Genomic DNA, 27778 nt, shown 5'->3' on the forward strand with positions numbered 1-27778 from the left:
ATCCCCGCATCCCCACAATCTAGGCTCTTCATCCCGCTCGAGCGCCGTCCACTTTCCCCTCCACATAACCACAAACCACATAACCACATGCTCTTCCATGCCGTCGTAATTGTACTAGCCCTTGTTTTTATTACCATTTTTGTATATGTATATAATATTCTCTTCTGGTTTCTGTTTTCTCTATCTCAGTCTCACTCCTTTTCTTGCTTCTGACTATTTGTGTACTATAAAGTAAAATCTTTCTCAGAACTCGTCACTCAAGAATTGAACAATTGCAGGGCCAACGTCACACAAACATAAGCATAAATATTTATCTCGAAGAATACGAAACTATAAAGTTTCTCATTGTCAAGTGGAATGAATTCTACAGAGACCAAGATGCCTCTCCGTGTCTTAGTAGTTGGAGCAGGATTGGCCGGTCTAGCAGCGGCACTTTCTACAAAACTTGCAAACCCATCACATGAAGTGACGATTCTAGAAACTGTCTCGGAATTGGCGGAAGTCGGGGTAAGTGACAAATTCCAAATATTGGGATATTACTCTGTGGAACTGTGCTAACAGATATTGTAGGCAGGACTACAAATAACACCTAATGCATCACGGCTCTTCAAAAAATGGGGAATATACGATGATCTCGCACCAAAAGCTACATTTCCTAAAACTCTCTCCGTGTGGCGATTTGATGGGACAAAACGCTTAGCACATTCTTCGGATTTTCAAGAGAAAATTAATGAAAGATATGGAGCTCCTTTTTGGGGAATGCATCGAGTAGATCTACAGCGTGCACTTTGCGCTAAATGCAATGAGTTAGGCGTCGTTATTCGTCTATCATCGAGAGTCACGAGTGTTGATTTCGAAAAGACAGTTATAACATTAGATGGAGGGAAAATAGTAGAAGGAGACATTATACTTTGCACAGATGGGATTTATTCGGCTACTAGATCACAATTTCTGGGCCATTCATGTCCGCCAAATCCAACCGGAGACCTCGCATACAGAATTGTCATTGATAAATCCACATTGAGTGGTCCGGATGCAGAAAAACTCACTGCATTCATCGATTCCCACTCTGTCAACTTCTGGGCGGGTCCGGATACACACGTGGTATCGTATACCATGCGCGGAGGCGATCTATTCAACATCGTCCTACTCTGTCCCGATAATCTCCCACCCGGACTTTCACGCTCAACAGGCGACTTGGAAGAAATGAAAGGATTATTCGAAGGCTGGGATCCCATCCTCAGAGCATTCTTAGAACAAGTCAAAGAAGTAGCCAAATGGCGATTAATGCATCTCGAACCTCTCGAACGCTGGACTAGCGAAAAAGGAACCTTTTGGATGGCTGGCGATGCATGTCATCCCATGCTTCCCTATCTCGCACAAGGCGCTAATTCGAGTCTGGAAGATGGAGCCGTCATGGGATATCTATTGGGAAAAGTTAATGTAGAGATGAAAGATGAACAATTGAGGAATGCGGCGAGGATATATGAGGAATTGAGAAAGGGGAGGGGAGAAGGTATAGCGAGGGAAACGTGGGGACAGAGAGAAAGTTTTCATATGGTGGAGGGAGAGGAACAGGTTAAGAGGGATGAGATTTTATTGGCGGGCCCGACGGTTAATGGTGGGTTTCCGAGTCGATGGCAGGATTTTGGCGGTGCGCAGAAGTGGTTGTATGGGTATGATGCTTATGTGGAGGTAGAAAAGGGATTTGAGAGGTCGCCGTTTTAGATGGAGGATTTGGTGTGTTGGAAGTTGGGTTTTGAGTAGTGGATTGATTTGATGAATGTTACCTTTATTTTTGGCAGGATATTGTATGGTATCGTACTGTATTGTATTGTATTCTAGAGATGGAATTTAGGATTCATATGTACTTTCTGTAAGCTCTTATAGGATTAGCTGAAGTATCTGAGTATTCTAGCCGATGATTAGGTGTTTATCGATGAAGTCATCAGTATCAGTATTTATATCAATTTAGTGTTTGATTTACATCAATATGAGTATTCGAGATACAATTTTTGAGTAATACGGAATAATAGTAAGATGATCAGTTCAGAATTGGAATTCTAAACGAGATTCATTTATCTATAATATCCGAATCTTGCATAATAACCCCCTACTACCCCGGCGGAAAGTCTAGTATTGAATCTGTAATGCCACAAACCCAATCCAATCGAATTATGTATAGATAATGTATAAAACTTCCATACTGAAAAGCATATCTTCAATAAAAAAGCTAGATTTATATTTCCTTATCATCGATTATCTATACATACACATATATATATATATAGACATTCCAAATATCAACCACAGTGAGTAGGTACTGCCAAGAGCGAAGAAGATTCTGTGGTAATCCTATATCAAGATTCAATGCAAGAGTTGAAGTTATAGAGAAGAGGTCTAATTATTATTATTATTATATGTGTACGGATATAAGGACAGGATAGATAATGCTATTAGGCAAAAAAATTAGTCAGCTGGATTCATTGGTTCACTAACGTCGTTGATTTTTTTTGACCTCATATTTCACTTGCCCTTATTTCTGCACGAAAAGTCCCAAGGCTCATGATCAGGAGGTAGAATCATTCAAATCTCCGCAACATGATCCTTCGCAAGGCTTAGACTTTCGACGCACTGACAGTCCTGCAAGTGCCTGTTGCCTTTCCTGGTCTCTGAGTGTGTAGAATGAGCGGTATTATCAGATCATATGCTTCTAGCTTGACAGAGCCTTGTAGGGGAAGCAGCTGTCTTATCTTCGCCGTCATTGCTTTTAGTATCTTCTTTGCTAATACGGCCATATTTCAGGAGGAGTCTAGTGACTCCTATTCCCTTTCCAGAGTTCGTCTTACTTTGGAAAAAAATGATGCAGTTATCACGTGAGCATTGATTATTAGCACGATATCAAGTTCATATCATGCTACCATGCTTCAGATGTATCCTATCATGAGCAGCTCAATTTCATTCGGAGAGCTTTCTTTATTTCTCTGCCGATGACATAGTACAGCATATACGAGAATGAGCTCGAGCTAGGACAGAGACAACTTACTCGGCAATTCAAGCTGAATAAGCGTACCTACATACTGTGCTATGCTAGGCCCATTTATTCCACTAGCAGACTCGCACTCGCTTAGGATGACTAACTGCGGATCCTCCTTAAGCTTAAGCTTATTGGGCTATGATCTCGTATTAATTAATTTCATCAAGTGTTCTAGCGCTGCCAAATCTCACCTTTTGCTATGGAATTGTACGAAGTGCGTCAAACATGCTACCCCTGTTACTTTGAGGCCAAATCCCTCTTATATCTTCCTCTGTCGCTGCTGTAGTAGATGCATCATATCGATAAAATATCTTTACATTTGTGCTTTTTTCTTTCGTCATATCAGAAATGGTTTCAAGCAAGTTACTCGTTGCCTTTGCGGCAGTTTCCGTAGTTCCTATCCAGTGCATTAATCTAAATGTCACTAGCGTTGGTGAGTTATGAGCGAAAGGCATCTACATTGAACAAAGCTGATACCATTCTGATATACAGATTCGATCAAATCAGCAGCTAGCACAATCGCAAGAGACTTAGTCGGTCTGTACAACCAGTCTCAAACTGCTGGGAATCCCATCGGTGTTTTGAATGCCCCATATTACTGGTGGGAAAGCGGAGCCATGTTTGACACTTTGATTCAATATTGGCGACTAACGGGAGATTCCCAATACAATAGAATTGTGACCCAAGGTTTGGTCTATCAACAGGGAATTGGCAGCAGCTTTATGCCAGAAAACCAGACAAAATTTTTGGCTAATGATGATCAATCAACTTGGGCTCTTGCAGCCATGTCGGCGGCAGAGGCACGACTGGGAGAAGTTCAGAATGTTACGTGGTTGAATCTTGCCGAAAATGTATTTAACGAACAAGTCGCTCGGTGGGATGAAAAGACCTGTAATGGAGGCCTCCGCTGGCAAATATTTACTTTCAACGCCGGTTACACCTACAAGAATAGCATATCAAATGGAAACTTTTTCCAACTCTCGGCTCGACTCGCTGCCTACACCGGCAATACCACTTATTCCGACTGGGCAACCAAAGTATGGAATTGGACTAAAGGGACGGGCCTCATTGACGAGAATTTCAATGTTTTCGACGGTGCCGATGTTACTAAAAATTGTTCGATGATTGACAAACCTCAATTCTCCGAGACTGCAGGTACATTCATCGCTGGCGCTGCATACATGTACAATCATACCAATGGAGATAGTCAATGGAAAAAGTCCCTCGACGGTCTCTTAAACAGAACCATCTCCGTTTTCTTCCCATCCGGAATCGCCACCGAAACTGCCTGCGAAAGCAAAAACGCCTGCAACATTGATCAACGCGCCTACAAAGGTATACTTGGGAAATGGCTCGTCGATACCATTCAAGTCGCTCCATACACCAATAGCATCATCAATACACAACTTATCGGCACAGCCCAAGCAGCTGCTAGAACTTGCGGTGATAATGGATGCGCTTTCGATTGGAGTGGTAATGGCAAAAATGTTTCTACTGGGGTCGGGGAGCAAATTGATGCTCTCAGTTATGTGCAGGGACTGCTTCACAGTCAGGCGGCAGCACCAGCTACTCAGAATTCTTCAAATTCAACTACGAGTAGCTCTGGAAGCTCTACGAGTACGAGTGCTAGTGCTATCGCTTCAGCAAGTAATAATGCAGCAACTGGAATGGTATTAGAACAGTCTGCGATAAGTTTCTCGGTCATGGGAGCCGTAGCTTGGTTGGTTTTGTAGAGTTGTAGAGTAGAAAAACTTTGTATGTGCTGTGTTTGAAAATAGATATAATTATGATCAAACCTATCATTATGACTATCATTACCTCTCGATGTTAAAGTTTAGTTATCGGTAAGTGTTTATCTTATCATGGCTGCATCTGCAACTTTCACTCATGATGGGGTGAACTAGGAAAGAATGGAAGTATGGTTTGTCAGCCAGTGAAAAAAGCTCTCGTCTTGAAAATCTCAGTTTCTTTTCACTTCTTTTATCAATTTTCTTATGAATTTCAATAATGAGAAAGTAGTACTTGCTTTTGCTTTTCATCGAAGAAGTTCTTGATACGTTTCCACGGCCAAGATGTCCGGCGATGTATTCCGTTGATGACTCTGTTTGGTGGTTCTCGCGCTCTCCAAGTAATCCTACCCGAGATTATTTACAGTGAAAACACTTCTTCTCACTTCCATTATTGCTTTCAGTGAATTGAATTGCTTCATTTGCAATTTGTGCATCTGCAGACAGATTCTTTCTTCCTCCCCCTCTTTCCTATTGGTAACTTCGAATAGTAAGTAGTCGACTTACAATCTTCTTGGTCCTTATCGATTCCTACTACACACAGCCCTCTTCAATTTGTCCACCTCACTCTCAACAATTGTATTTTGTTTTCTCTCTCCTACCACTTATTCTTAAATATATATTTGCAATTTGTCACATTGCATAAGCCAAGGCAGACCTGTGGACAGATTATTTTATCGATATTCTACAGATATTTGCCCGCATCTTAGGTACCATCAACAAGACTACGAGAATTTTGCTTTGGATATGGCTGATTATGAGGATTCAGGTGAGGAAGATCTCAGTCCCCTAGATGAGAATGATTACCATACCACACTTAAACCATGTCAACAACGCTTAGGTATATCTTTAAAATATGTGAGTCATTGGATAAAGGCGGATGCATTTCGGGCGTTCTGTCAAAACTGGTTTGTCATTTATATTTCTCTCTTCATTCTGCCCTAATTTCATCACGAGCACTAATTATTGTCATGATGACAGGATGGATGCAATGATCAAAGCTTCCGAATTTTCTCGAGCTGGTTTATGTGCGCAAAAACCTGACCCATGAGTTTTGAATCACCGTTTATAATCCAGAGAAGATGAAAATACTTGGATTTTTGGTATTTCACAGAAATAAGGGAATGTTGGAGCTTTGTAATTATGGTAGTGATCTACCTTGAAAAGTTCTAGACATGGGCTGTACAAGCAAAAATATGAACGATGATATGCTCGGAACTCATGGCAAAGGCTTCAAGCTTGCTGCATTGATGATTATAAGACATGGTTATCAAGCTAAGTTTACTGCATCAGGGTTTCACTGGATCTTTTGCTGGGGCAAGAAGGAAAAGAAAACCCTGTGGTGCTTTTTGAGCAGAGTCAAGAGAAAGTCACCTCAGAAAGAGCTAAGCTCGCAAGGCCTAGAAGCATCTCAGTTTAGATTGCGAATCCATGGAAAGATGTCTCCCCGAGAATGGGGAAATTATATAGCAAGAAATCGAAGTTGATCTCCGAAGCCGAGGTGATGGCGTGGCTCAAAGTCTGCCTTCATTTCGACCGCCCTAAGGAAACCATCTACACACGATTTGGCGCTCTGATATTACAGCAAGATTTCAAGAGTAAAGTTTATCTCAAGGGACTTATATTGGAGAAGATTTCCAACTCAAAACATTTTAGATATGGATATGACTTTGCTCAAGGCCAAATTGGGCGGGATAGAAAGGGTATGGATGACGCCGAGCAATTGGGATATCACTTAGCAAAAATTTGGGAATAATCAATTACACAGGACAGCTCCAAGTCTCTTGATATTTATATTGCCATGCCTTTGGATACAGAGAAAAGATGGTAGAGTGTTAGTAATATATTTGGTCTAATGACTAAAATCATGGCTGAAGTCATCTTGAAGAGACTCCTAGAACAGGATCCACAAAAGAAGACATTTTACCACGGATCACAAAATGCTGACAAGGTACGAGATGCGAAAACTTTGGAAGTTCTCGAATACACTGATTAAAAGGATAATAGGATGCTGTAATTATCACATCATAGCTAAAGAAAAAGCCCGTTCCACTACCAGACAGAATATGGAAACCATTGAGAAAGTACAACCTTGCTTCAACGTCACTGGAATACAAGAAAGACATAATGTCCAACGCTGAGATTGCCTCCCCTCTACCCAGTCCTTATTGCTCGAGTATAATGAGAACGCTCAGTGCTGCTTTAGCTTTGCATACTCGAACTAAGTCTTTCAAATTAGTGTTCAAGAAGGCCGGTAACTTTGGGCTTGATTTGTACCTAGACATCGACCACTCCCAGCTACTCCTTCACGAAAAGTGGATGGATTTTGAGAAGAGCTATGCAGAAAATAGTAAAGACTGCATTCTTTCACACATGCGACATTCCGGTGATGATATCCCCGTCGAGATATTTTCTTGTGATCATATTATCGTCGACATATTTACCCAGGTAATACAAGAGCTAGACAGGGGAGAGGCTGGTAAAAGATCTCTAGATGACCAGCGCCTCAGTTCATTGCAATTACAGGTCGGTGAATGTCTCAAGAATATGCTACGTGCGATTCGAGCTCGTCCAGGCCCCAAGAAAGGGGAAATCTGTGTTTCTTGGGCAGACAACGAAGCCCGGGAAATTATTTAGGCTTCATAATGTGGAACTAAAATTTTGCGTCACACTACACCTAGAAAGTACCTGCAGTCACAAACGCTCGGATTTGATAACCGGAGGTATGTTTTGTTTTACCCGAAGCTTCAAATCTAATATTAATGATATTGCACAGAGATTCAACATATTGATAATGATTTTGAGAAAGACTCAAAAGATGAAATGGCAGCATGGGAAGTCTGTCAATGTTTACAAAAGATTGTGGATTGCACAACTGTGGACAATGAAGTCATGTTCAGTGATCTCGTCCTAACACAATCGTATTTTCCCATGATCTCTCGAGCACACTCATGAGTCGCATTTTTCGGCCCTCTTCCAGCTCAAAAGCTGGAAGTGCAACAGTCAAAATTAGTTCTGAAGCTGCGTTCGACGAAACCACCTGCGTTCATTCCAGAAGTCAAGCATGAAAAAAGCTATCCTGATCTGGACGAGTATTTAAATCACGATGATGATGGATCTTTTTGGATTCCAAACGACAAGCCAAAAACAAATGCCCTAACCCTGGAGACACTCTCAACCGCGGTGAAGGTACCCTAACAATGACTTCATCAGGTGCCAAGTTTCTCCCATAGTACCATTCCCAGGCTTTGCGAATAGATTCGAATGCACACGTACCTCTAGCCAGCCTTTTGGAGGCCGAACAGGGTTCGAGAGGTGGGAAAGAAGAGCTCAGAGTACCTCAGGACCTTCAGAGGGTACAATCTGAGCTCGAACTCATCCAGAAGACTCGCAAGGTTCGCGAATTGGAACACAGAGAATAGGTCAGCAGAATGCGAAATTGAAGTTACAAATGGCTGACGATTCGGCCAAAATGGGCGAACTTGGAACTAAAAACATCTCACTGAACACCTAATTAGAGTTGGCCTCGACTAGGGAACAAGAACTTACCGCAGAAATTATCACTATCCAGTCTCAAAAGAAAGATGTTGAGACAAAACTTGCCACTGTTCGGTCCGAAAAAGAAACCTTTGAGCGACGTCTCGATGAGCTTCAAACCCAAAACAGCCTAGACATTGAAGCACCAAAAGTACAAGCTTTCATCAATGAACTGCAGCATGACATCGGAAGGCTTCAATATAAAGTTGACGAGGTAGAAGAAAAACTTCGAGAAGCAAATGATCGAGCAGATAAGGCAGTCACTCAACGAAATAAAGCGCTTATTGAAAAATATAAACTACATGTTAAGATAGATGATTTGGTTGAGGTGGCGAGACTCAAAGAACAGGTCTCACCTGCGCCCTTGGAATATAGAGCAGGGATCAAAAGAGCTAGGAGTCCGACTTTGAGCCTGAGTTCTAGAGAGAGAAGTGGTATTGGTGGTCGTGGTGGTGGTAATAATTCATTTAGCATGAATGACGAAGGTAAATTTCATGGTATTAGTCCTCTACGTACGTTGGATCAGCGAGCATGTAAAGTCTGAGGCAGATGACATGGAACATAATGGTAGGTTGACGAAGAAGGTTAGGTGGGAAAAGTCTAGAGGTCATTGAGCTGGATTGAGCTAAGTATTCACATAAATTGGTGATTGGTGGTCGGTGGCAAGCAAACTTTACGCGGGTACTAGGATGGAAGTCAAGCTAGGGATATGGTCTCTGCAATTGGTGTAGGAGATCTAATTATTCAATAATTGTGAGTATGCTAGCTCTTAAGGGAATAGGTAATATAATATATAAGGTATCTCTACGAAATTTTTAACAGGTACATTGGATAGATTTGTCTGTCGATCCTGTAAGGATGTTAAGGATACTGTGAACGGCAGTTGCGGCTTTCCAGGACGAGGAATTGCAGATGTTCTGCGTGAGTTGATTCTTGAAGGCTTAGTCGATGTATGAAGAAAGTATGAAAAGGGTTTTATCCTAGGACTTCGTATGTCGGACCTGCTAAATCGGTGGAAATCTGATGGACTGCTTGCTGTTGTTTTGGTTTATTCTGGAGCCGTGGCCATAGTATCTACGCTTGCGGTCGAGGAAGCCCGGCGATTTTGAATGAAGGGAGGGATGAGAGCCGTGCATAAAAAGTACAGTTTTTAGGGGGAGGTATAGGGGGGGAGGGGGGGGGTGGCAGTTGGATCGTCTGATTTTGGAGGGTGTGATGTCCCTATTAGTCATGTGATTATGGCCGGATGTTCGTACTGGGACGCCTTGAAAAGCTATTAGGACATAGGGAAATGCAGGCGTTGAACAGGCTGGGATGACAACGTTTTGTGTAATGGAAAGGTAAGAAATTTCATCCAAAGCCAATTCAATAACATACCTTCAACTGACATGTGGTAATTCTACATCTACTAATGGGGTACAAAGCATGACCTCAATGAGTAATTAGGAACGAAAGAGTTTGCAGCCATTTCGCAAGGTATAGCATTCCAAGCTGAAAATCCATATGTTGCCCAAGTTGACATTTCGCTCTCAGTTTCATGACAATTCCTCATTAACACCTAGCTCACAAACAATTGATTGAACTTTACCCAGGAGCAACTAACCTAAATCCTTTGCCAACCCGGCGTACAATACGCTCAGTCAAAGCCCAATCAATGAAAGCGCCATCATCAGAATGATCAATGGACAATTTTCCACAAAGATACCCCGCGACAAGTGTGGCATTTTCTCTTGCATGATTCCCAATATGGTCCAACCTCTTATTCCAACACTCATCCTCTCCGAACAGCTTCTCACATCCTTTCAGAGGGCACCCGAGATGCACCGGGGCCTTCTTTGGTGTCCTTAGAGACACCCTAAGAAGCTCACTTGCCCTCTGCTTACGTATTGCAAGCTTCGCTGCTTTTTGCCTCATCGTGAAGAAAAGAAAGGTACCATGGTAGTGATTCATGTCGTCTATCTTTTCATTAGGACATTCTTCACGGTGACATAGCCAATTCAAATGCCGGGATTCAATATGACAAATCCATTGAGCTCTATCCGTAAATGATTCTTTGCACCCTCCGAAGTCGAATATGCAAGAATAGATGCGCGAATGCTGTAAGAGCATGTGTCGCTCCACGTCATCTGGGTATTTGTATTCTGAAAATGAACATATAGTACATGGTGGAAGGGGTTCCGAAACGCAATGCACGCGCTTGAAGTATTGTTCGAGATCGGCGAGCTCTCTCTTTCGTGACGACACAAGCTGGGTGAAAGTGTGTATTTCCGACGTCTGCGTATTCGGAAAATCAATCTTTTCCGCGTGCAGAAGATGTCTGTATGGCTCTGGCCCGTCGGAAGTGAAATGTATATTGGGAGGATCGGGAGTATCGGGACTAGATGGTGAGATTGCATCTGCCTTTGCCCTCATGTTTGCATATTCTACTTTTTTTAAAGACCTGGCGACCTCAAGCCAAATAGGAAAAGAGGGTATAGGCACGAATGGCACCGAAAGGCCAGAGACTCTGGTTTTCTGTTTGACAAGAGAGTTTGAAGATGCAGACTCGGAAAGACGCATTTCTTGCGTGTGTATGGTAGACAAAAGCTTTTCTTGGTTTATAGTACGAAATTCCAACAAGCACTCTCGATTCGGACTTTAGTAGTTGTTAGGGGAGAATTTAGAACAAGCTTTTTTGGGACTCACCAAGTGATTAGTTTCCCTGTTCCCAATGTATGATTTTCCTTTACCGGCCAGGCACACTTTGGGCATCGGCTCTCGAGAGCACTGAAGGTTAGGACAACCGTCATAGATATGAGTGCTTTAGGTTGAGCATATTTCAGCCATGTACTCTCGTTAAGCATGTGCCCATCTTGGCTTGTGATCGTATACCGACGTGCCAGGATTTGACTTTCTCCGGGCATGTTCTTATAGTGTACTCGGAGGAACTTATTGAAGATCTGCATGTATATGTATTAGGACGGATCGTACATGAGAGATTATACGCACCTCCCAATGGCCATATGTGCTATAAGGTAGTCTTTTAGAATTTCCAAGAACATCGATAAAAGTGATATCTTCTTCAGATAGTAGGCTAGGTAAATGTACAATACATCGCTGCATTACCTTCAGCTGGATAAGAAAAGATGCAAAAAGTGGCCTGGTTAATGTTAGCTAGTTCCCCGGGCAGCAATGCAAAAAGAGCAACCAGGACCAGGCATTCTACCGAAGTAGGATGTATGTAGAGAACATACCACAATCGAATAAAGAGTTTATAGAATCCTTGAAGAAGTAGACGAATGCTATGTTCCTTGTCAGTGAGCCAGAAATGGAGAAAAGGATTTTACATATTTACAATTCTTGAAAATGGTCGCCAGCTTCTCTCCATGAATTGTTTCCAGCATCCTCTGCTATATAGCTCGTAGAGTGTGATTCAATTAATCCACTAGCTGCTGCTTCAACTATACTCAGCAGTGCATTGTCACTAACAATGGTCCGCTTTCTGCTTGCAAGCGCATTCATTCCACCTCGAGTCAAATTCTCTTCCCGGTGATAGAGCTGCTTTTGTATTTTCTCAAGTTTGTTATCCAAAAGACTGTTATTGAGAAGGGTTGCCTCTGACAAGATTCGAAACTCGCGAATGATCGCATCCGCCGCGGGAAACGATTCCGGAGAGTGTATCGAAATCTCTTGCTGCCGACGATCCTCCATCCGGATGCTTTTGTTCGACAACGATTCATGATGCTCGTCTAATTCTCGACCCCGTTGATCACCACATCTACGAACTGTATCCATCCCTGGCTCGAGCCTGCTAGCCAAAATCTTAGGTAATATGTCCAATTTTTGTTGTATGATGTTGTTGGAGGTGAGCTGGTCTATTCGATTCTTTTCTGCGAATTCCTTGAGTGGAGCTAGCGACTGCTCAATCAGTGCTGGAATTGCGGTTCTCATGACACCCTCGATCTTGTTGGAAACATCTCCAGGAATAGTGGATACTATGGAACTGATTCTAGTTAATATTCATGTATTCCAAAGAAGCAGTGGCCGGTCTTTTCCGAAAAGGATTGATGTGACTAAAGTAATAAGAAGGTTAAATCGGAAATTTACGCATACGTGATTTGAATGCTTAGACGCATTTGGATAGCAGCCAAGGGAGTTGAAATCCTGCTGTTGAGTCTCTCAGATTCCTTGTGCATCCATAATGCCCATTTGATCTTTTTGGGGACCCCTTTCACCACCGCCCGGTAGCCAATTCCTGGTTGTGTGCCCAGTTCAGGCCCATATTTGAGCTTCACATTCTTCGTGAATGCATCGACCGGGTCCTGTATCAGTAGGATTTGGGATTTGAGGTCGGAAAGATCATTCTGATTAAGGTTGGCTTCATAGTACTTGTGTAGCAATCCTAAAGTAACACTCAAGCTTTCTAGAAACGAAACGCTCTCGCGATAATCTTCTTTTGCTCCGCCGGCATCTTTGAGTGCTTTGCATACTTTCGTAACCACTGAAATTGCGGCCACTAAATCCCCAGCGGACCAACCGAAGCCTGCCATGATTGAACCTCATATTAAATCATTCCGAACGAGAACTAGTCGATGAAAAGGAGACATGGTGAAGGCAATGCATACGTGACAAGAGATAGATAAAAGTCTATCAGAATAAAAAAATGGAAAAGGACTGAAGAACAAGTTGCAGATAACCACTTCACATATGCTTTTCCAGCAGAGTAGGGAAAACCTATTGATCTATGCAGCTGTTCGAGAGGTGGGTAGCATTTCAGGGGGGATGTGGAACCCTGTGACAGGCGCATATTTGACGAGCATTTGATGAAGTTGAGTGGTTAATGTACGGTGACTACCAGATTGCATGCATTGAACTGGCGCATGCAACCGCCAGAAGGATTCCTCGCCATGCACCGTCTGCCAATAGGAGTAATCACTTGATTGCCACCTGAAATCATAACAGAAAGGGTCCATATCCACAGATTGCAAAAAAGAAAAGTGCTCAACACGTGATAGTTTAAATGATACACCGCCCTCACCAACCATCATTGGGAATTCTGCCAGATTCTTAACTTCCCTTCCCCACGCCCTGCTGTCTTCAGACGAAATACAATACTGTACTAAATAGTCTCCGACAACATGGAGCCACGTATCGACCCTGTTGTCGATATCAAAGCGAATGCCCCCCCTGTGGGTGATCATTTGGCGTACCTCAATTTTATCACAAAGGTATTAATTGATGATCAACCCGCAGTAGACTTGCGATTAGAGCTCCTTTCATCGTTAAATGATGTGCTTCAAGACAAAGAGCGGGCGAATTTGATAGGATGGGACATCATGCCTACGCTTCTTCGAGTTCCTGGCTCCGAATCTTGTCTCATAACTATTGCACGCCTCGCAAATCCGAGAGAGATTATAATTGGAGTTGTGGAGGCAATGTCGGAGCTGGATCTCGAGGATGTGGAAGACAATTGGGATGAAGAACCAATCGAAAATGAGGAAGGTACTGCTGTCAAAGAATCAAACGAAATTGATCGCTTTTGCCTTCTACTCAGTCTGCTTGCTATAATTCACCCTCGGATCAAGACCAAACATCCTTCACGCTTCCTTGCGAACTCCATAGATACAATCACGAATGCATTTCATCCCTCCCACAAGGCAGTACTTGCAGTTGGCAAATTCATACAGACATTGTCTGGCAAGAAGCGCCCTACACTCCCTGGACGAAAATCGAGTCTCAGCATTACCAATTTTATGCGCCACGAGGTAGATTCTTCACTGCCAACTGCACCAGATCCAGAATCAGAGGAGGAGGAGTCCTATGAGTCTGCCATCCAGCAGAAGTTGTTACAAGGCTTCGCAGTACATATATTGGGTCTCTACATAAACGAACATCCGATAGAGTGGGCAGGACGTCTGCAAGAATTGTTTGAGCCCGAACGAGTCGTGGCTGGTAGAACAAGTTTGTGTGTAGCGTTTCGGGTCGACCCCGGTCTTCAAATTCGGGATGAAGTGACTGGACAGATTGTCGTATGTTGGCACATCTGATGAATAGCCTGTTTACTAATTCGTGCGAGGCTCTTTGCCGTGATTTAGGACTCGCCGATTACAATCTGCTTTTCGATACGATCTATGCTACTCCACCAATTGCGCGGGTGCGGTCGGAACACGAAGACCCCAGAGATAACCTACCTGACTCCCCGGAAGAGATCCCACTATCACCAAATGGTAGCTTGTTCCTTCTCACCTCACTAGTATTTTCCTCCCTCATGTTTAAAACAAAAAGCCCAGAGCCGGTCATGTCCATATTCCCTGATCATGCGAAACTTGTCGCTCGATTCTTTGACTCTGCAGATGGATCATCTATTGCCATCGTTGATGCTGTAGTTGCGATTGGTTTATGGTTAGAGCACTCAAATAAATTTGTATCTGGAGAATTCAAGGACAATGACTATATGGCACATTTACGGGCTTTATCATTATGGTCTGCCACAAATCCTTCTCCGGGTCTGCGGTACTGTACACATAAACTCACGTCTGCCATATTACACGCCCATCCCGTGGATGCGATAAGATTGGTTTTCATCTCAAAGACGCTCCAGGGTTCTCCAGATGAAATCAGCGCGATAGCTCTGAAAGTATCTGCTATTACTTGGCTCAAGGAGGAATTAATTACAGCCCATGAGAGGAAATCACAAAATCTTTTTTCTACCAGCTCTGTCCTACTAGAGACAAAATCCCAAATCTTCCCAAATCTTTCAATACTTGTTGATGATTCGGATGAAGAATTGACTAATGATTTAATGGCATCATTTGCAGTCCACATGGCTGCGCTGAATTTCTTATTTTTTATCACAGCAGAGCAATATGCCAATATCATACCACCTGGAATGATGACACAAGTCGAGAGCGAATATATTGTCCCTTTGAAAACTGCCCAAGAAAGAGTACTGAAGTTCTCGGGTTCATCTGAAGATACAGAAGCTCCACATATGGAATTAGAATTGTTGGGCGAACAAATCTCAATGTGTTTATCAAGACTTCATGAGAAATGATTAATGATTGATGAGTTTGGTCGATGAATCTAAGCCAATGACTGAAAGACATTGTTTTTTATGTTGTGCTTCATACGAAGTATTTTACGAAAACTGTTTGGAGTATGAATACCTGGATCATAAGTGCGGAATGTTCGTGTATCTACAACGAAATGGAAATAAGAAGATTATGAGGTTATTTCTAGAGACATGCATATTTGTTGTGGTAATGATTGAATAGATAAATTCGGCCTAGTCATTCACAATGCATGAAGAAGATTGGTAGTTTATAATGAGATATGCATCTCAGCAGTATAATAATAATGTGTTGTGTTTTTATGTACAAATAATAAAGTTCCAGTATATACAAAACAATTAGAAAACTAGACATCTGTCTCCTTCCCCTCTCTACTCTACTACCTCTGATCCACAATCTAGAAACTAGATACTAGCAAAAGTCGACAAACTAGATCTTGCAACTCCATTAGTGCCAACGAGTAAGTTGTCAGAACAACTGCTTCCCAACGCCGCATTATTAATCCAAGCAGGCTCCCAGTAGAAGAGGCCAACTCCACCTTGAACACCCGCCACGATAGCGGCGACGTTCTTAATCCATGTTGTTTGGCCCGCAGCACTAAATGGAATCGATATTGCGTCGGATGGGAAGGAGTATGCGGGGGATGGACAAGCGTATGGCCAATTTGTCTCGGCGACTACAAGTTGTTTGCCCCATGTTGAAGCCATGTTTGTCAAGGAAGTTTTGAGACTGGCGAGCGTAGCAGCGGATGTATAGAATGGGTAGTAGGATACGCCCATCATGTCGAAATCGGTGGTTAGGAGGGGACCTTGTGCAAGCACGGTCTTGTAGAAATATTGTTGCTCGGACCAGGAATAGCCGTTGTCGAGATGGATCATGATCTTGGGTTTGGTGCTTAGAGTCGAGTCTTTGATGCCGGCGGATGCGGAGTGCAAGAGCGTGGCGATGTTGTAGTAGGAGGAGGTTCCGCCGATGGGCCAGAGGAGTCCGGCGCGGATTTCGTTCCCGATGGAGATTATGGAGGGAGAGATGCCAGCACTGGCGAAAGCGTCAGAGACGGCGAGAGTATAGTTGTAGACTTCCCATGCCAGGTTGCCGACTGTGTCGGTGGGCCAGCCGGAGGGGATTTTCTAGTAAGGATGAAGTTAGTATCAATTGATTAGAGATTGGTTATGAGAAGAGAGGTCTGTTTACCTGATGACTCGGATCAGCCCATGTGTCACTGAAATGTAAATCAAGGTATATTTTCAATCCAGCAGCCTTGGCGCGTTTAGCAAGGGCCAAATTGTATGCCAAATTGTATTGACCATTTGACGGGTTAACCCATATCCTTTGTCTCACAGTGTTGACACCTGAAGCAGCCAAGATAGTTTCGAGCGCTTGTGTAGTGCCAGCGGTATTTTTGTAAGAGTAACCGGTCTGCTCCTCAACTGTAACGGACGACCAATCAACTCCTTTGTAAGTGAGAGCAGCGAAGACTTGTGGCGCAAAGGCCAATGCAGAATAGAAAAACTTCATGGCTGAGATTGTGTAGAAAGAAATGGGCGCAAAAGCATGTGCAGAGTAAGAGGATGCCCTCTTTCCATCATGGGAGATTCTGTTATTTATAACAACTAGAGGAACTTGACCTCATGTTCCTAGCCAACTTAATCAAAAGACTTTGGAAAAACGGAAGCACACTTGTGGTATTGAACAGGACGGACATTTTGACTGCCTTTAGCCACTTCGGCATAGATGTTCCGACGCCAAGCTGTCAAACGTTTCCGATGCACTACCAGGACCTGAGGACGCGAACCCATAAAATCTGGGGAAGTTTGACAAGGGTAATGCTCCTTTCTCATCAATCAGAAACGATAATTAGATGACTATGTACATGTGGAGAGCCAAGACATGTTTGCCCCACAAACCTTATCCAGAAGTCACCCAGAAGTTTGAATTTCTTGCCCTTTTCGATTATACTTGCTCAGATGACTCTTGGGATCTTCGCATGTTCTTGTGTTTCCATTCGCTCGCATGAGCATGTATAGTGACTGAACATACATAAAGAGAATTGAATTGAAGGACAGGGGATATGGAATGGATGGTCAATAGGCAGGGGAGAGTAGACAGGAGAGAGAAATAAAGAAAGGATGCAACCGAGCCGCCGAGAAGAACGAACAACACGTGAGATTATGACTTTCGCTGAGTCAGCTAAGGTTAGCCCAACACCTATTCTTCTGCTCCGTACACCTCGGTAACTCCCATATTCGACAACTTCCAAGCTGCAACTTCCAGGTGTTTGGTGCTAACTATATTCTCCTTCTCATATCCGAAAATTCCAAGGAATCAATATTGGAATCAAGACTTTCTCGGGAGTTTGTATGTCACGAGGATCGCAAACCCTTCTTCCAAGTTGTTCCAAAGCTCTCATTGTCTGCCCTTTCCCCCACTCCCACTCTTAGAATTAGACGAGCTTTAATCTTGTTTGCCAGGGCCCAGTCGTGTCCAGTCGCACCAGTAAAAGCTCCCATTCGGTCAAGGATATCCCGGATACATCGATCTGTAGCTATTTGCGGATTTGATTTCAAAGCAAGATTGAGGATCGATCAGTAATACTAAGCGAAATCATACCAAAATTGACGATTGTTCAACTTTTCATAGCTCTATTATTTAACGTGGTTTATCAGCGAGCGGGCCATATCACCGAGCGGGCCACTTTTACCTCAATTTATCATTTCAAACCCATATTATTTAACAACAATTAAATCAATTGATTGAAACTATCAAGAATCTAATAATCTAGGATCTATTATACTATTCTGACAAGTTCTTGAATTATGACCAGTCTTTCCACACTTACTACAGCATCGACTAGTAGATGATTCCCTATTAAAATTTCCCCCATTTTGACGCTCGTCGCGTTGAATCTGATTATCAACCTCTTGTTGTGATAATATATCTTTAGCTTCTTGTCTAGTAAGTACTCCTTCATTACGTAGTTGAATTTTTTTAGCGTGTTGACGTTTACTTAATACCTCATTTGCTCTTTGAAGCATACGATTCTCAGCACTCAAAAGTGTAACTTCATATGCTAATCTCTCTGTACCTTTAACTAAAGCTTGTACAGTCTCAAATATAGGTGTAGGAGAGCTTGATTGATGACGAGTTATTCGAGCTTTTACTAGAGTTGATTGTAAGAGAGCCTCAGTTGGATTATGAGGGGTTTGAGAGATCCAGGAGTTGGTAAGTTCCAAGAAGGTAGATGAAGGGGTAGAAGTACGAATCCTAATATCTAGTTTTGAAAGTATAGATTGAGGATCGAATGGTATTAGACCTGCTCCTCGAAAACCAGCTTTCATATTCTGAATAGTAAATGATTGTAAATATACAGCCTTGAAGGCTATAAAGAATTCAACCTTGGTAATATGATTGATATGAGCTTTGATAAATCCTTCAATTTGACAACTATATGAACGTTTGAGTATGCCAAAACACCCAACATCGAGTGGTTGAGTTAAATGACTTGAATGTAGTAGTAATTTGAGGCATATAATATCATTTGATTTGCAATATGATTGAAAAGATATTGATTCATGGCTTTCGTGCCCATCCAATACTAGCATTCGATATTTGCCCTTTCTTTGACGAATAGTATGTTTATCGAAATGCTTTAACCATTCTAACCCTGTTTCATTATTCGTCCATCCATTGGAAGTAGGTTTAATAGCCCAATCCGCAGGAAAATCGGTTTCGGTATACCAATTGGAAAGATGAACTTGTCCTTGAACTACCAGAAATGGAGGTATAGTTTCACCCTCTCCATTGCCACATATAATTGCTGTAGCCCACTCTCGATTGCCTGGTTGTATTGCCTTGCTTCTACCATTTCGTTCAGCACTAGTTACAACCATTCCAGGGCATATTATACCCATCATGAAGCTGGTTTCGTCGAAATTGTAGAAATCAGAATCGACAATACCATATTTCGCCTGCATATTCGATACCAATCTAAATCACTCTTCAATAAGCTTGGGATCTTCGCAGAGAGCTCTTTGAAAATCATAAATGCGATTAAAACGCGTCTTTAATTCTGGACATCGTTTAACAAAGCGATGAGCCCAGAGCTTTCCAACCTTCTTCGCACCCCGCGATTCGAGGATATAATTCGCCATATCTTCTACACCATTTAATTTAGGTGCAAACCCTCTCTCATCCATATCGATTATATACTGGATAAGCACTTCCTCTTCTAATTTGATCAAATTATGACTATTTGCTCGAGATTCGATACGAGGGGTAGTACCGTCCATTCTGCGCTGAATCTTTGTACACAGGATATTATATAGCTTAGCAGCCTTCCGAATGCTTAATTTTTGGTCTTTATTGATAACTTCGATAGCTAAAAGTATTCGACCTTCTTGATTATTCGATTCCATAATATATTGTTGATAAATCGCGTATTGAAGTTGAAAGATATAAATTGAGGTAAAAGTGGCCCGCTCGGTGATATGGCCCGCTCGCTGATAAACCACGTTATATATATAAAGAATCAAAATAATTTACTAGAATGTATTTAAAATAGAATAATTGATTGGAATTCAAAGAAAATCAAATAAACATTTTCTATTTTTTTTATTTTGAAATTATACATATCATGATTAAGAAAATCAAAAGATTTTAAAAATTTATTTTGTTACGATGTGACGCCTCACACCTCCGGGTCACGTGGCATGCCCCGTTTGTATTTAATCACAGGAAAACCCTCTACTCTTGTTTCCCTTCTTCTTTTCTCCTTAGCTTAGTATTTTCTAATACAAGATACTTTACCCAGTATTCTTGAGTGTGACATACGAAGTAACAGTCAACATGTCCATATGAGCTTGGACCCTGTAGAAAAGCAAGTCGATTCACATACAAAATTGTATGACAATTGACTCATAGAGTCTCCCCACCCTCAGCAAGCACAGACATATGTTCTGATTAAAATCACGTGAGTGATCTAGGGGATCTAGAGGATCTATAGAGTTAAACTCTAGATCCAGTAGATCCAAGAGATCCAAAGGAATACAGTAGAGTATGAAGTTCTATATAAAGGATAGGTTTCCATTTGTAGAGCTTCGTGCTCAAGATCAAGATCAATCATTTAGTATACTCTACTATTAGTTACGAATTGCATCATTGTCATTACTTTAAGTCCCTGCTTGACGCCTAGTTATAAACCACCTCGAGAGCCTAGAGCACTTCCACGTGATCTAGATGGCAAACCTCGTAACATAAATAATAAAAGTAATAATTTTTTACAATTTCATTATAATTAATTACACAGTTCAAAATTCTGAATAATTTAATTTAATATTGGAAAACTGTCACTGGTTAATAATAGTTAAAGTGGATGTTTTATATATTTATATCCTATTTTGTTAAAGTGAATGGTTCCTGCGTAGCACGTGCACAGGGCACTAGTCCTATTAGGACTAGATTGAGAAGCTCTTTGTAAGAGAGCTTCGCACTTCCGTAGAACTTAGATGAGAGATTAACCTACTAGATGTTACGAGGTTTGCCATCTAGATCACGTGGAAGTGCTCTAGGCTCTCGAGGTGGTTTATAACTAGGCGTCAAGCAGGGACTTAAGTAATGACAATTATGATATGCAATTCGTAACTAACAGTAGAGTATACTAAATGATTGATCTTGAGCACGAAGCTCTATACAAAGGAAATCCATCTTGATTATATAGACCATCGTGGCATGCGTCCCAGTGCTCCCAGTTGTCCCAGTTGTACTGGGACAGCTGAGCCTACTGGGATCCTCATATCACATGATGCTAATCACGTGATGTTAGGTATGTGAGATCCGTCGTAACACTAGACCAATATTACCTCAGTTCTGCCCTATCAGCTTCCCACTATTCCCTGTGAGAGGTCATTCCTTTTAACATATTTCATCATTGCTAGTATCTTTTTCTCTCTTTATAAAATATTATATATCTTATCTAGGTCCCACACTGTGATATGCTTAACCACCATCTGTTCTCGACCATTTTTTCAGATCCCTTTTACTTCTTGGGACCAGAGCTGTTACGAGGTTTGCCATCTAGATCACGTGGAAGTGCTCTAGGCTCTCGAGGTGGTTTATAACTAGGCGTCAAGCAGGGACTTAAAGTAATGACAATGATGCAATTCGTAACTAATAGTAGAGTATACTAAATGATTGATCTTGATCTTGAGCACGAAGCTCTATACAAAGGGAATCCATCTTGATTATATAGACCTTCGTATTCCAACATTGGAGCGATGGAGCTGGGGAGCGAGATTCGAATCTCGCTCCCTCACAAGACTATTCATGTGATCCTATAACACGTGATAATAGTTATAATGTTACAACGTAACAAGAGCTTTCTCAAAGCCTTAACGACATTTTATCACTGGGAAATGCATGTAGGTTCGTCCAATACAATCCTAGCTACAGGAGATTGATGATGCATAGGGAATGTAGAAGATGCTCAAACTCGGCGTTCAGATACAATAAGACTCATTCTTCCACAGGATAATGGTGTAGAGGAGAGCGGAGTTAAAGCGCAAACAAACCAGCTCATTTACAAAGCAGGGATTCGTGGAGCCGTAGACTTTATGCGGAGCCCTGCGAAGTATATTATTAATGAAAATCCGGGCGCACTTCAGAAACTTCAACGCACATATACCTTCGCTGCCAAACATGCGTACCGACTCTGGGGCGAAAGAACGGTGTTGGAAGTTTCGAACCCTTCAGACATCTTGGGCCAGCCATATAATTCTAAGGACAAGGCCCTGGATTTACACGGTCGAGCCAATGTGAGATTCGAAGGAGACGGAAAAAGTCAGCCAATAACTATGGTTATATCACCTCATATCAAGTTATTTGGGCGGGAGAGATCGAGGATTGGTAGAGATACGCGATTTTACTGTTCTGAAGTATTTGTTAAACCTGCAACTGTCTGGTTTTATACCCCTGGCCCAGGCGAGCCTGATTATGGTACGGAAGCCGTGGAGCCAAGAGTTGTTCCTCCGCGAGTTGGAACGAGCCCAGAAACCGCAGGCGGAAGACTGCTCAAGGGCTTAGATGAGACGACATTGCTAGATCTTGTAAAGCCTTATCTAGATGACCTTGCTGAACAACTAAGGCCTTTGGTAGAGGAGGTTACGCCAGCAAATAGCAGAATTCAATGATGAACGCATCAAGATTCAAAAGTTGACAGACGAAAGTCGCAAAAAGCGCAAAGCTCTTAGATCCGGTGCTTAAGTAGTGACCGAAACTCGAATTTGGCCTTGCTTGCGATGACAATTAAATATAGTGCGAGCATCAAAGCTCTTCAGCCGGAGCCGCAAGGTCAGGAGGAAAAAATTTCGCTGGGAATCGAATGCCGCGAATCCGCATTTGCCAAAGAAAAAGAAAAAGAGAAAAGAAAGAGGGAGAAAAGAAGTGGGACTGTGGGTAGCTTTTCACTTTTTAATTTCGGATGCCATCTACAGATGTAAGGACAGTCTTCTTCTAAATACAGCGAATTTCTATTCTGAATGATATTCAACCTGTTATTGTTTTTTCATGGCCAAAAATGTACACCATTGCCTCACTCACATAACAATTCTAGAGTCTTTTCAGGACAAAAGGCAAATTTTGCAATTGAAACGACCGATGAATGCATGGCTATCTGCTTGAAAGCTGTCTCGTTCACTATTTATCGCATTTGACTGAAAACAAAATCGACTCCTCAGATGAGCTCAAATTCTATGCACACTGCATCCACGTCACAAAGTTTTGACAACTCTCTCCCTGTAATCCCCCCTGTGATTTTTGGCGACTTCACTGCTGCCACTTCAACGATCGGTAAACTTTATCGGAACGGTAGCAATCACCCTCCCATTCACAGCTATTCTGAATTTCAAATTAGCTCCTTTATCACCAAAGACGACTTGGACGTCGAAATGAAATTGGTAAACATATTTCTTGAGTCGACGAATGAATCTTGATTCTTTCGCAGCATCGAAGTCGAAGTCCGACTTGAAATGAAAAGTTATTTGACCGATCTCTTGGACGCCTGAAGAACAATTAGTAAGAATGATTAAGTCTATTGAGCATCGCATTTTGGAGAAATAATCAATGGTTTACCTGGATCATCCATCCGTTCAGGCTGCTCATCTCCTTCGCATGAATAGAGTCAAATCGCACCGGTCACTTCTTCTCCAGGAGTATAAGAAGCCGTACAACCCTCTCGATGATAAAACCCCTCAATTATCCCATCGCCCTGGGAGTATTAAATTTTTTCTATAGGATGCATTGTGGACAACTTCTTTTTTACCTTAGAAACACACCATACCATGCGACCTGCACAGAATAACCGCTCCGTGAACTCGTCGATAAAAGCGTGTTTCGTATCATAGGTAAACCTCCGGAAAGGAAGCGCAATACGAAAACCGTAGTGGCGACGAGCATACTTGACGAAAGGCGCGATTTCTTCCAGGCCGCGAATTCTAGCACCCCTTAGGACTGCAGTTTGACTTTTGAACAGATTAGATGAGCGAAAATACCCAGGTGAAGATACTCACGGGTCCTTAGGGCATAGAATTTTAACATTCCCGTTTGCGGAGCACCATGATTGTAGCCTTTCGTACAAATACTTCGAACCCCCAAGCCCACCGACTAAAATTATACGCTTCATAAGAGTCAATATGAGAGCGGACTATGGTAACTTAAACTTGAAACTCACATCGATCTCCGCATTCCTTTGACGCTTCGCTTGCTTTGTTTGACTGCGCACCAAATCGAGTATTTGATTGATGATTGGATCAAACAAATGTTTCATATCTCCGCTGAGCAATCGTTAGAAAAATCACAATGGAAAGTATGAATGGACCACCAGCTCCAGATCTTCCTCATAGTGTGACTTTGAAGAGTAAAACTATGAATGACCGCGGAGGCAGTAATCACATTTGAAATTGGGGTCAGCATACCATGAGAGATGAACAACATGCTCAATGTCGTCATAATGTTTTGAACTTGGCGAATTGAGTTTCAAGGGACCCAGATCAAATGTACCCATATCGTTGATGTCGTGGCCGAAATCCCTCTTGAGAAACTCCCAAGCGTTCATGAATTTGCTGTCCGGGCCTTTTTTCTCACATGGCAAATCTTTAAAAGCATTGCCGAATCGCTCCGACAAGAGGAAGTGAAGACGACGGTCGATGAAGGTTGACCCACATTTTTCACCTGCGGGATCAATTAGTTAGCTGTGTATCTTCCATAGTAAATATTATCTCTGGAGAAAAAGCTATCTCAACGGCCAAATGCCTCTCTAATGAAAGTGTATATTGACCTGCTCCAATGTAGAGTTCCTTAAACTCTAACTTTACTCCAACCGAAGTAATTGTATATGTGGTGATATCTACTGTCCCTCCTCCACCGTCACATACCAAAATGTTATCACCGCACTGGATAATACACTAGCGAGTCTACAATAACTTCAAGTACTGCGACAGCTCACCTGCACAGCGTCGAGGGAGCCAGATGTAGCAAGTTCTTGCAAGGTTGCAATAGCTGCAGCTTCTGGCTCCGCAATAGTGCGTATTTGATCCATAGAGTTTTTGGCAAATCCAGCCCCTTTCGCAGCATCCAAGGTGGCCTGCTTTGCCTCATCGGACCATATAGCGGGCAATGTAATCCAGTAATCCATTGGGGACATATCGAATGCTTCCGTTCCAACTCTTTGACGGGCCTCATTGACAAAATGAACATACATCGCATGGAGGAAGTCCTCACAGACGCCATTAGCAGTGCGATTTGGTGGCAGATGCATCATTCCTTCATCGATATTTTCCCTAGGACCAACTTCATCGTCTCTGTTCTTAAAGGCACTCTTGTCAAGAAGGAGCTTGGTCCATGAACACGATTTTGAGTCTGCTCCCACCGCATAGCCCCAGGTGTCCGTTTGCAACGACTGAAGATTCTCCGCTTTGTAAGCAATTTTGGTTGGAATCTTTCCGAGACTGTCGGTATTCAGGCTGCGTGGCCATCCGATACCATATTCTGTGCCTTTTTCGGCGTTGCTTATAGCATAGCTAAGACCTAGAGATGAATCAGCGAAGAATGGGAATCATAATCATGATACGTACCAGAATACGTGGTTCCATAGTCTATAGCAATGACAATTCTGTGCCGGGGAGGTAAACCTGTACCAATTTCTCTGTTTGGACTAGAAGGCGACATCCTGTGAATTCTCGGGTGACTGTCGTATCAAAATGTTTAGTTCAAATGTTTGTGGGATCGGAAATTTTCTTCCAAAAGTTCATGGAGTTATAGGAAATCTATTTCTTTCATCATTCTAATGTCGCATCCTTCAATACGGTAAACTCTAGAATTTCCTAGACACAAGAGCATTCTGTGGAAGCCGCATAATACGACACAATTCTAGTGCCTCCTTGCCGATAGATGAAACCTCCAGCAAATCTGTCGAATTGGCAACTGTGATTGAAAAGGCCGCAGCGAGCCGTGTTATTACCGAGAATGTTACTTGTGTTGTTTACCTTTCTCAAGTAGAAACTCAAGATTTAAAAAATGTCCCTATCATTCAGCCTCAAACGGTTGATATCCGGCCAGAATATCGAAGAAGAGAGACATAAACATGACCCAAGTCGAGCAAAGCAGAGACACATTTTCAGGCGTCCACTTAAAAAGCTTTCTGTTTTCAACAAGTACTTTGAATTCCACAAAGTCTTCTCTTTAGAGACCAATACTAGAGGTAAACAATGTTCTATGGCAAGAAATGCAAGTAATGTGTTCATGGGGCTCACAAGAGAAACGCACCCTTGCCAACAAAATTCACCGCCGGAGCCTTTCAAGCTCCCAGAAAATAGTTCACCCACAATCGCATCTGAAGACTGCGATATTTTACCCTCAGTTGAGCTTAACACCCACACGAATGCTCAAAATTTTGATTCTAATGTGGCCTGGCACGGTTCCATGCATGATCATGATTCTCCTGAGGGTCATGCAAATTTGAGGCCTTTTCTGGATCCTGAAGATATTACCCGATCATTGCACTCTGAACAAACCGCCGGACAGACCAAAACTCAAGCTCCATCTGCGATTGACCTACGGAGAGAAACGTCGCGCACTACAGTCCATGAAGAGGAACTGGACCCTTATCATAATCTTCCCATGAATGACCATCCACATTCGAAAAGGCTCCGAGACGAGTTAGAGCAAAGGCTTGAAGAACTTTTAGCTATGAAGAAAGAATAGCGAAAATAAGAGAGCGCGAAAGCGAACTGCAGGAAAAAAACTACCAGGATAGAGAAGAATGCAATCGAGCGGTGCGTGCCCTGCAAGAGAAGTGCTTCGATGTATCGGGAATGGGTAAATGGGTCCCTGCTACTAATAACAGTATCAGTATCGAAATACAGAGACTTAAGAGGAGGATTTATCTTTGATTAGCTACATAACTAACAGAAGCAGGGAGTCCCGAAGATGCCCATAAATGGCGCGCTGATACTGTGAGACTGATATACCCGGAGGCTTCTAGTCATGCCAAAGCTGAGGCTACCAGACTAAAGATGCAGAACTTACTTGTTGGAAGAGCAAACTTGCAAGCCGAAAGTTTTATCAGTAGTCCTGCTAAGTACCTTTTCGATGTGAACCCAAGAAGGATGGCTAAACTTCATGATTTGTATCAGCAGGCGGTTAACCTATCGTACCATCTCCGGACACGTCGGCCAGCGCTCAAAATATCTACACTCAAAGATCTGAGCTCTCTCTACGACATTAATGACCCAAAGATGACCCTTCATACCATGGTGATCGAAGATGACGGAGACAAGCTAAATGGCCACCCTCTTACTTTAGTCATCCACCCCGCGATTCAATCGTACGGAACCGAACGAGGGGTAAAATTTGAGTCAGAAACACTGATATGGGCGTCAGCGGAAGTTTGGTTCTACAATCCTTTACCAAAAGGCCCAGAATCAAATGTAGGAGGGGATGCGGGGGTGAAACCATAGGGCCGGGTCCTTGAGCGGCCGATCTCTGCTATTGCAACAAGAACAGATCTGGAGGGATTGGGAATTCATTTCGCTCTTTCTACTTGGTTAGATATTTCAGATATTGATTGGAACCAATTTGAAACCTAGTCAGACTGCAGTCTGGAGTGCCTACCTGGTTCACTTCATTCGTGGTGCAATCGAACATGCTAGTTTGAACTCGCCAGCTCAATCAAAGAGTAAATATCTGTATGTCAGCCTTTGGGCAATAATTAAAGAAAGAAGGGCTCATTTCGTCACAAGGCATTATTCCCACTTACTCTCCATAATTTTTCCAATATATGCTGATCTTTCCCCATCTTTATGACTTTCCCCCGCACA

General features: G+C 42.5%; 13 protein-coding genes across 13 annotated transcripts; 7 read left to right on the forward strand and 6 right to left on the reverse strand.

Annotated features, from left to right (window-relative positions):
- Positions 1-378: 378 nt before the first annotated feature.
- SS1G_11578 (hypothetical protein) lies at positions 379-1728 on the forward strand (the record flags this gene model as incomplete). The annotated part of the gene is made up of 2 exons (XM_001587535.1): positions 379-507; positions 571-1728. 2 exons carry the CDS (start codon positions 379-381, stop codon positions 1726-1728), a joined length of 1287 nt encoding a protein of 428 aa, XP_001587585.1.
- A 1657-nt stretch (positions 1729-3385) lies between these two features.
- On the forward strand, positions 3386-4770 carry SS1G_11579 (hypothetical protein; the record flags this gene model as incomplete). The annotated part of the gene is made up of 2 exons (XM_001587536.1): positions 3386-3470; positions 3530-4770. The coding sequence occupies 2 exons, from the start codon at positions 3386-3388 to the stop codon at positions 4768-4770; spliced, it is 1326 nt and encodes a 441-aa protein (XP_001587586.1).
- Positions 4771-5999: 1229 nt separating this feature from the next.
- On the forward strand, positions 6000-6311 carry SS1G_11580 (predicted protein; the record flags this gene model as incomplete). Its single annotated transcript, XM_001587537.1, has 1 exon — positions 6000-6311. The coding sequence occupies one exon, from the start codon at positions 6000-6002 to the stop codon at positions 6309-6311; it is 312 nt and encodes a 103-aa protein (XP_001587587.1).
- Positions 6312-6691: 380 nt separating this feature from the next.
- On the forward strand, positions 6692-8905 carry SS1G_11581 (predicted protein; the record flags this gene model as incomplete). Its single annotated transcript, XM_001587538.1, has 6 exons — positions 6692-6775; positions 6868-7078; positions 7506-7547; positions 7601-7745; positions 8038-8180; positions 8343-8905. The coding sequence occupies 6 exons, from the start codon at positions 6692-6694 to the stop codon at positions 8903-8905; spliced, it is 1188 nt and encodes a 395-aa protein (XP_001587588.1).
- Positions 8906-9945: 1040 nt separating this feature from the next.
- On the reverse strand, positions 9946-10275 carry SS1G_11582 (hypothetical protein; the record flags this gene model as incomplete). The annotated part of the gene is made up of 1 exon (XM_001587539.1): positions 9946-10275. One exon carries the CDS (start codon positions 10273-10275, stop codon positions 9946-9948), a length of 330 nt encoding a protein of 109 aa, XP_001587589.1.
- An 811-nt stretch (positions 10276-11086) lies between these two features.
- On the reverse strand, positions 11087-12890 carry SS1G_11583 (predicted protein; the record flags this gene model as incomplete). Its single annotated transcript, XM_001587540.1, has 7 exons — positions 11087-11127; positions 11350-11368; positions 11467-11500; positions 11595-11642; positions 11696-11898; positions 12127-12343; positions 12454-12890. The coding sequence occupies 7 exons, from the start codon at positions 12888-12890 to the stop codon at positions 11087-11089; spliced, it is 999 nt and encodes a 332-aa protein (XP_001587590.1).
- Positions 12891-13478: 588 nt separating this feature from the next.
- On the forward strand, positions 13479-15394 carry SS1G_11584 (hypothetical protein; the record flags this gene model as incomplete). The annotated part of the gene is made up of 2 exons (XM_001587541.1): positions 13479-14369; positions 14417-15394. 2 exons carry the CDS (start codon positions 13479-13481, stop codon positions 15392-15394), a joined length of 1869 nt encoding a protein of 622 aa, XP_001587591.1.
- A 420-nt stretch (positions 15395-15814) lies between these two features.
- Positions 15815-16928, reverse strand: SS1G_11585 (hypothetical protein; the record flags this gene model as incomplete). Its single annotated transcript, XM_001587542.1, has 2 exons — positions 15815-16540; positions 16605-16928. The coding sequence occupies 2 exons, from the start codon at positions 16926-16928 to the stop codon at positions 15815-15817; spliced, it is 1050 nt and encodes a 349-aa protein (XP_001587592.1).
- Positions 16929-17773: 845 nt separating this feature from the next.
- SS1G_11586 (predicted protein) lies at positions 17774-17920 on the reverse strand (the record flags this gene model as incomplete). Its single annotated transcript, XM_001587543.1, has 1 exon — positions 17774-17920. One exon carries the CDS (start codon positions 17918-17920, stop codon positions 17774-17776), a length of 147 nt encoding a protein of 48 aa, XP_001587593.1.
- A 252-nt stretch (positions 17921-18172) lies between these two features.
- Positions 18173-19825, reverse strand: SS1G_11587 (hypothetical protein; the record flags this gene model as incomplete). The annotated part of the gene is made up of 2 exons (XM_001587544.1): positions 18173-19397; positions 19593-19825. The coding sequence occupies 2 exons, from the start codon at positions 19823-19825 to the stop codon at positions 18173-18175; spliced, it is 1458 nt and encodes a 485-aa protein (XP_001587594.1).
- A 1938-nt stretch (positions 19826-21763) lies between these two features.
- SS1G_11588 (predicted protein) lies at positions 21764-22594 on the forward strand (the record flags this gene model as incomplete). The annotated part of the gene is made up of 2 exons (XM_001587545.1): positions 21764-21826; positions 21935-22594. The coding sequence occupies 2 exons, from the start codon at positions 21764-21766 to the stop codon at positions 22592-22594; spliced, it is 723 nt and encodes a 240-aa protein (XP_001587595.1).
- A 648-nt stretch (positions 22595-23242) lies between these two features.
- On the reverse strand, positions 23243-25628 carry SS1G_11589 (hypothetical protein; the record flags this gene model as incomplete). The annotated part of the gene is made up of 9 exons (XM_001587546.1): positions 23243-23463; positions 23595-23670; positions 23743-23912; positions 23972-24065; positions 24133-24235; positions 24377-24632; positions 24739-24769; positions 24907-25487; positions 25535-25628. The coding sequence occupies 9 exons, from the start codon at positions 25626-25628 to the stop codon at positions 23243-23245; spliced, it is 1626 nt and encodes a 541-aa protein (XP_001587596.1).
- Positions 25629-25976: 348 nt separating this feature from the next.
- On the forward strand, positions 25977-27418 carry SS1G_11590 (predicted protein; the record flags this gene model as incomplete). The annotated part of the gene is made up of 2 exons (XM_001587547.1): positions 25977-26617; positions 26944-27418. 2 exons carry the CDS (start codon positions 25977-25979, stop codon positions 27416-27418), a joined length of 1116 nt encoding a protein of 371 aa, XP_001587597.1.
- Between the last annotated feature and the right edge of the window lie 360 nt (positions 27419-27778).

This window comes from Sclerotinia sclerotiorum, genomic scaffold, assembly GCF_000146945.2.
Source record: "Sclerotinia sclerotiorum 1980 UF-70 scaffold_18 genomic scaffold, whole genome shotgun sequence".
Taxonomy (NCBI): domain Eukaryota; kingdom Fungi; phylum Ascomycota; class Leotiomycetes; order Helotiales; family Sclerotiniaceae; genus Sclerotinia; species Sclerotinia sclerotiorum.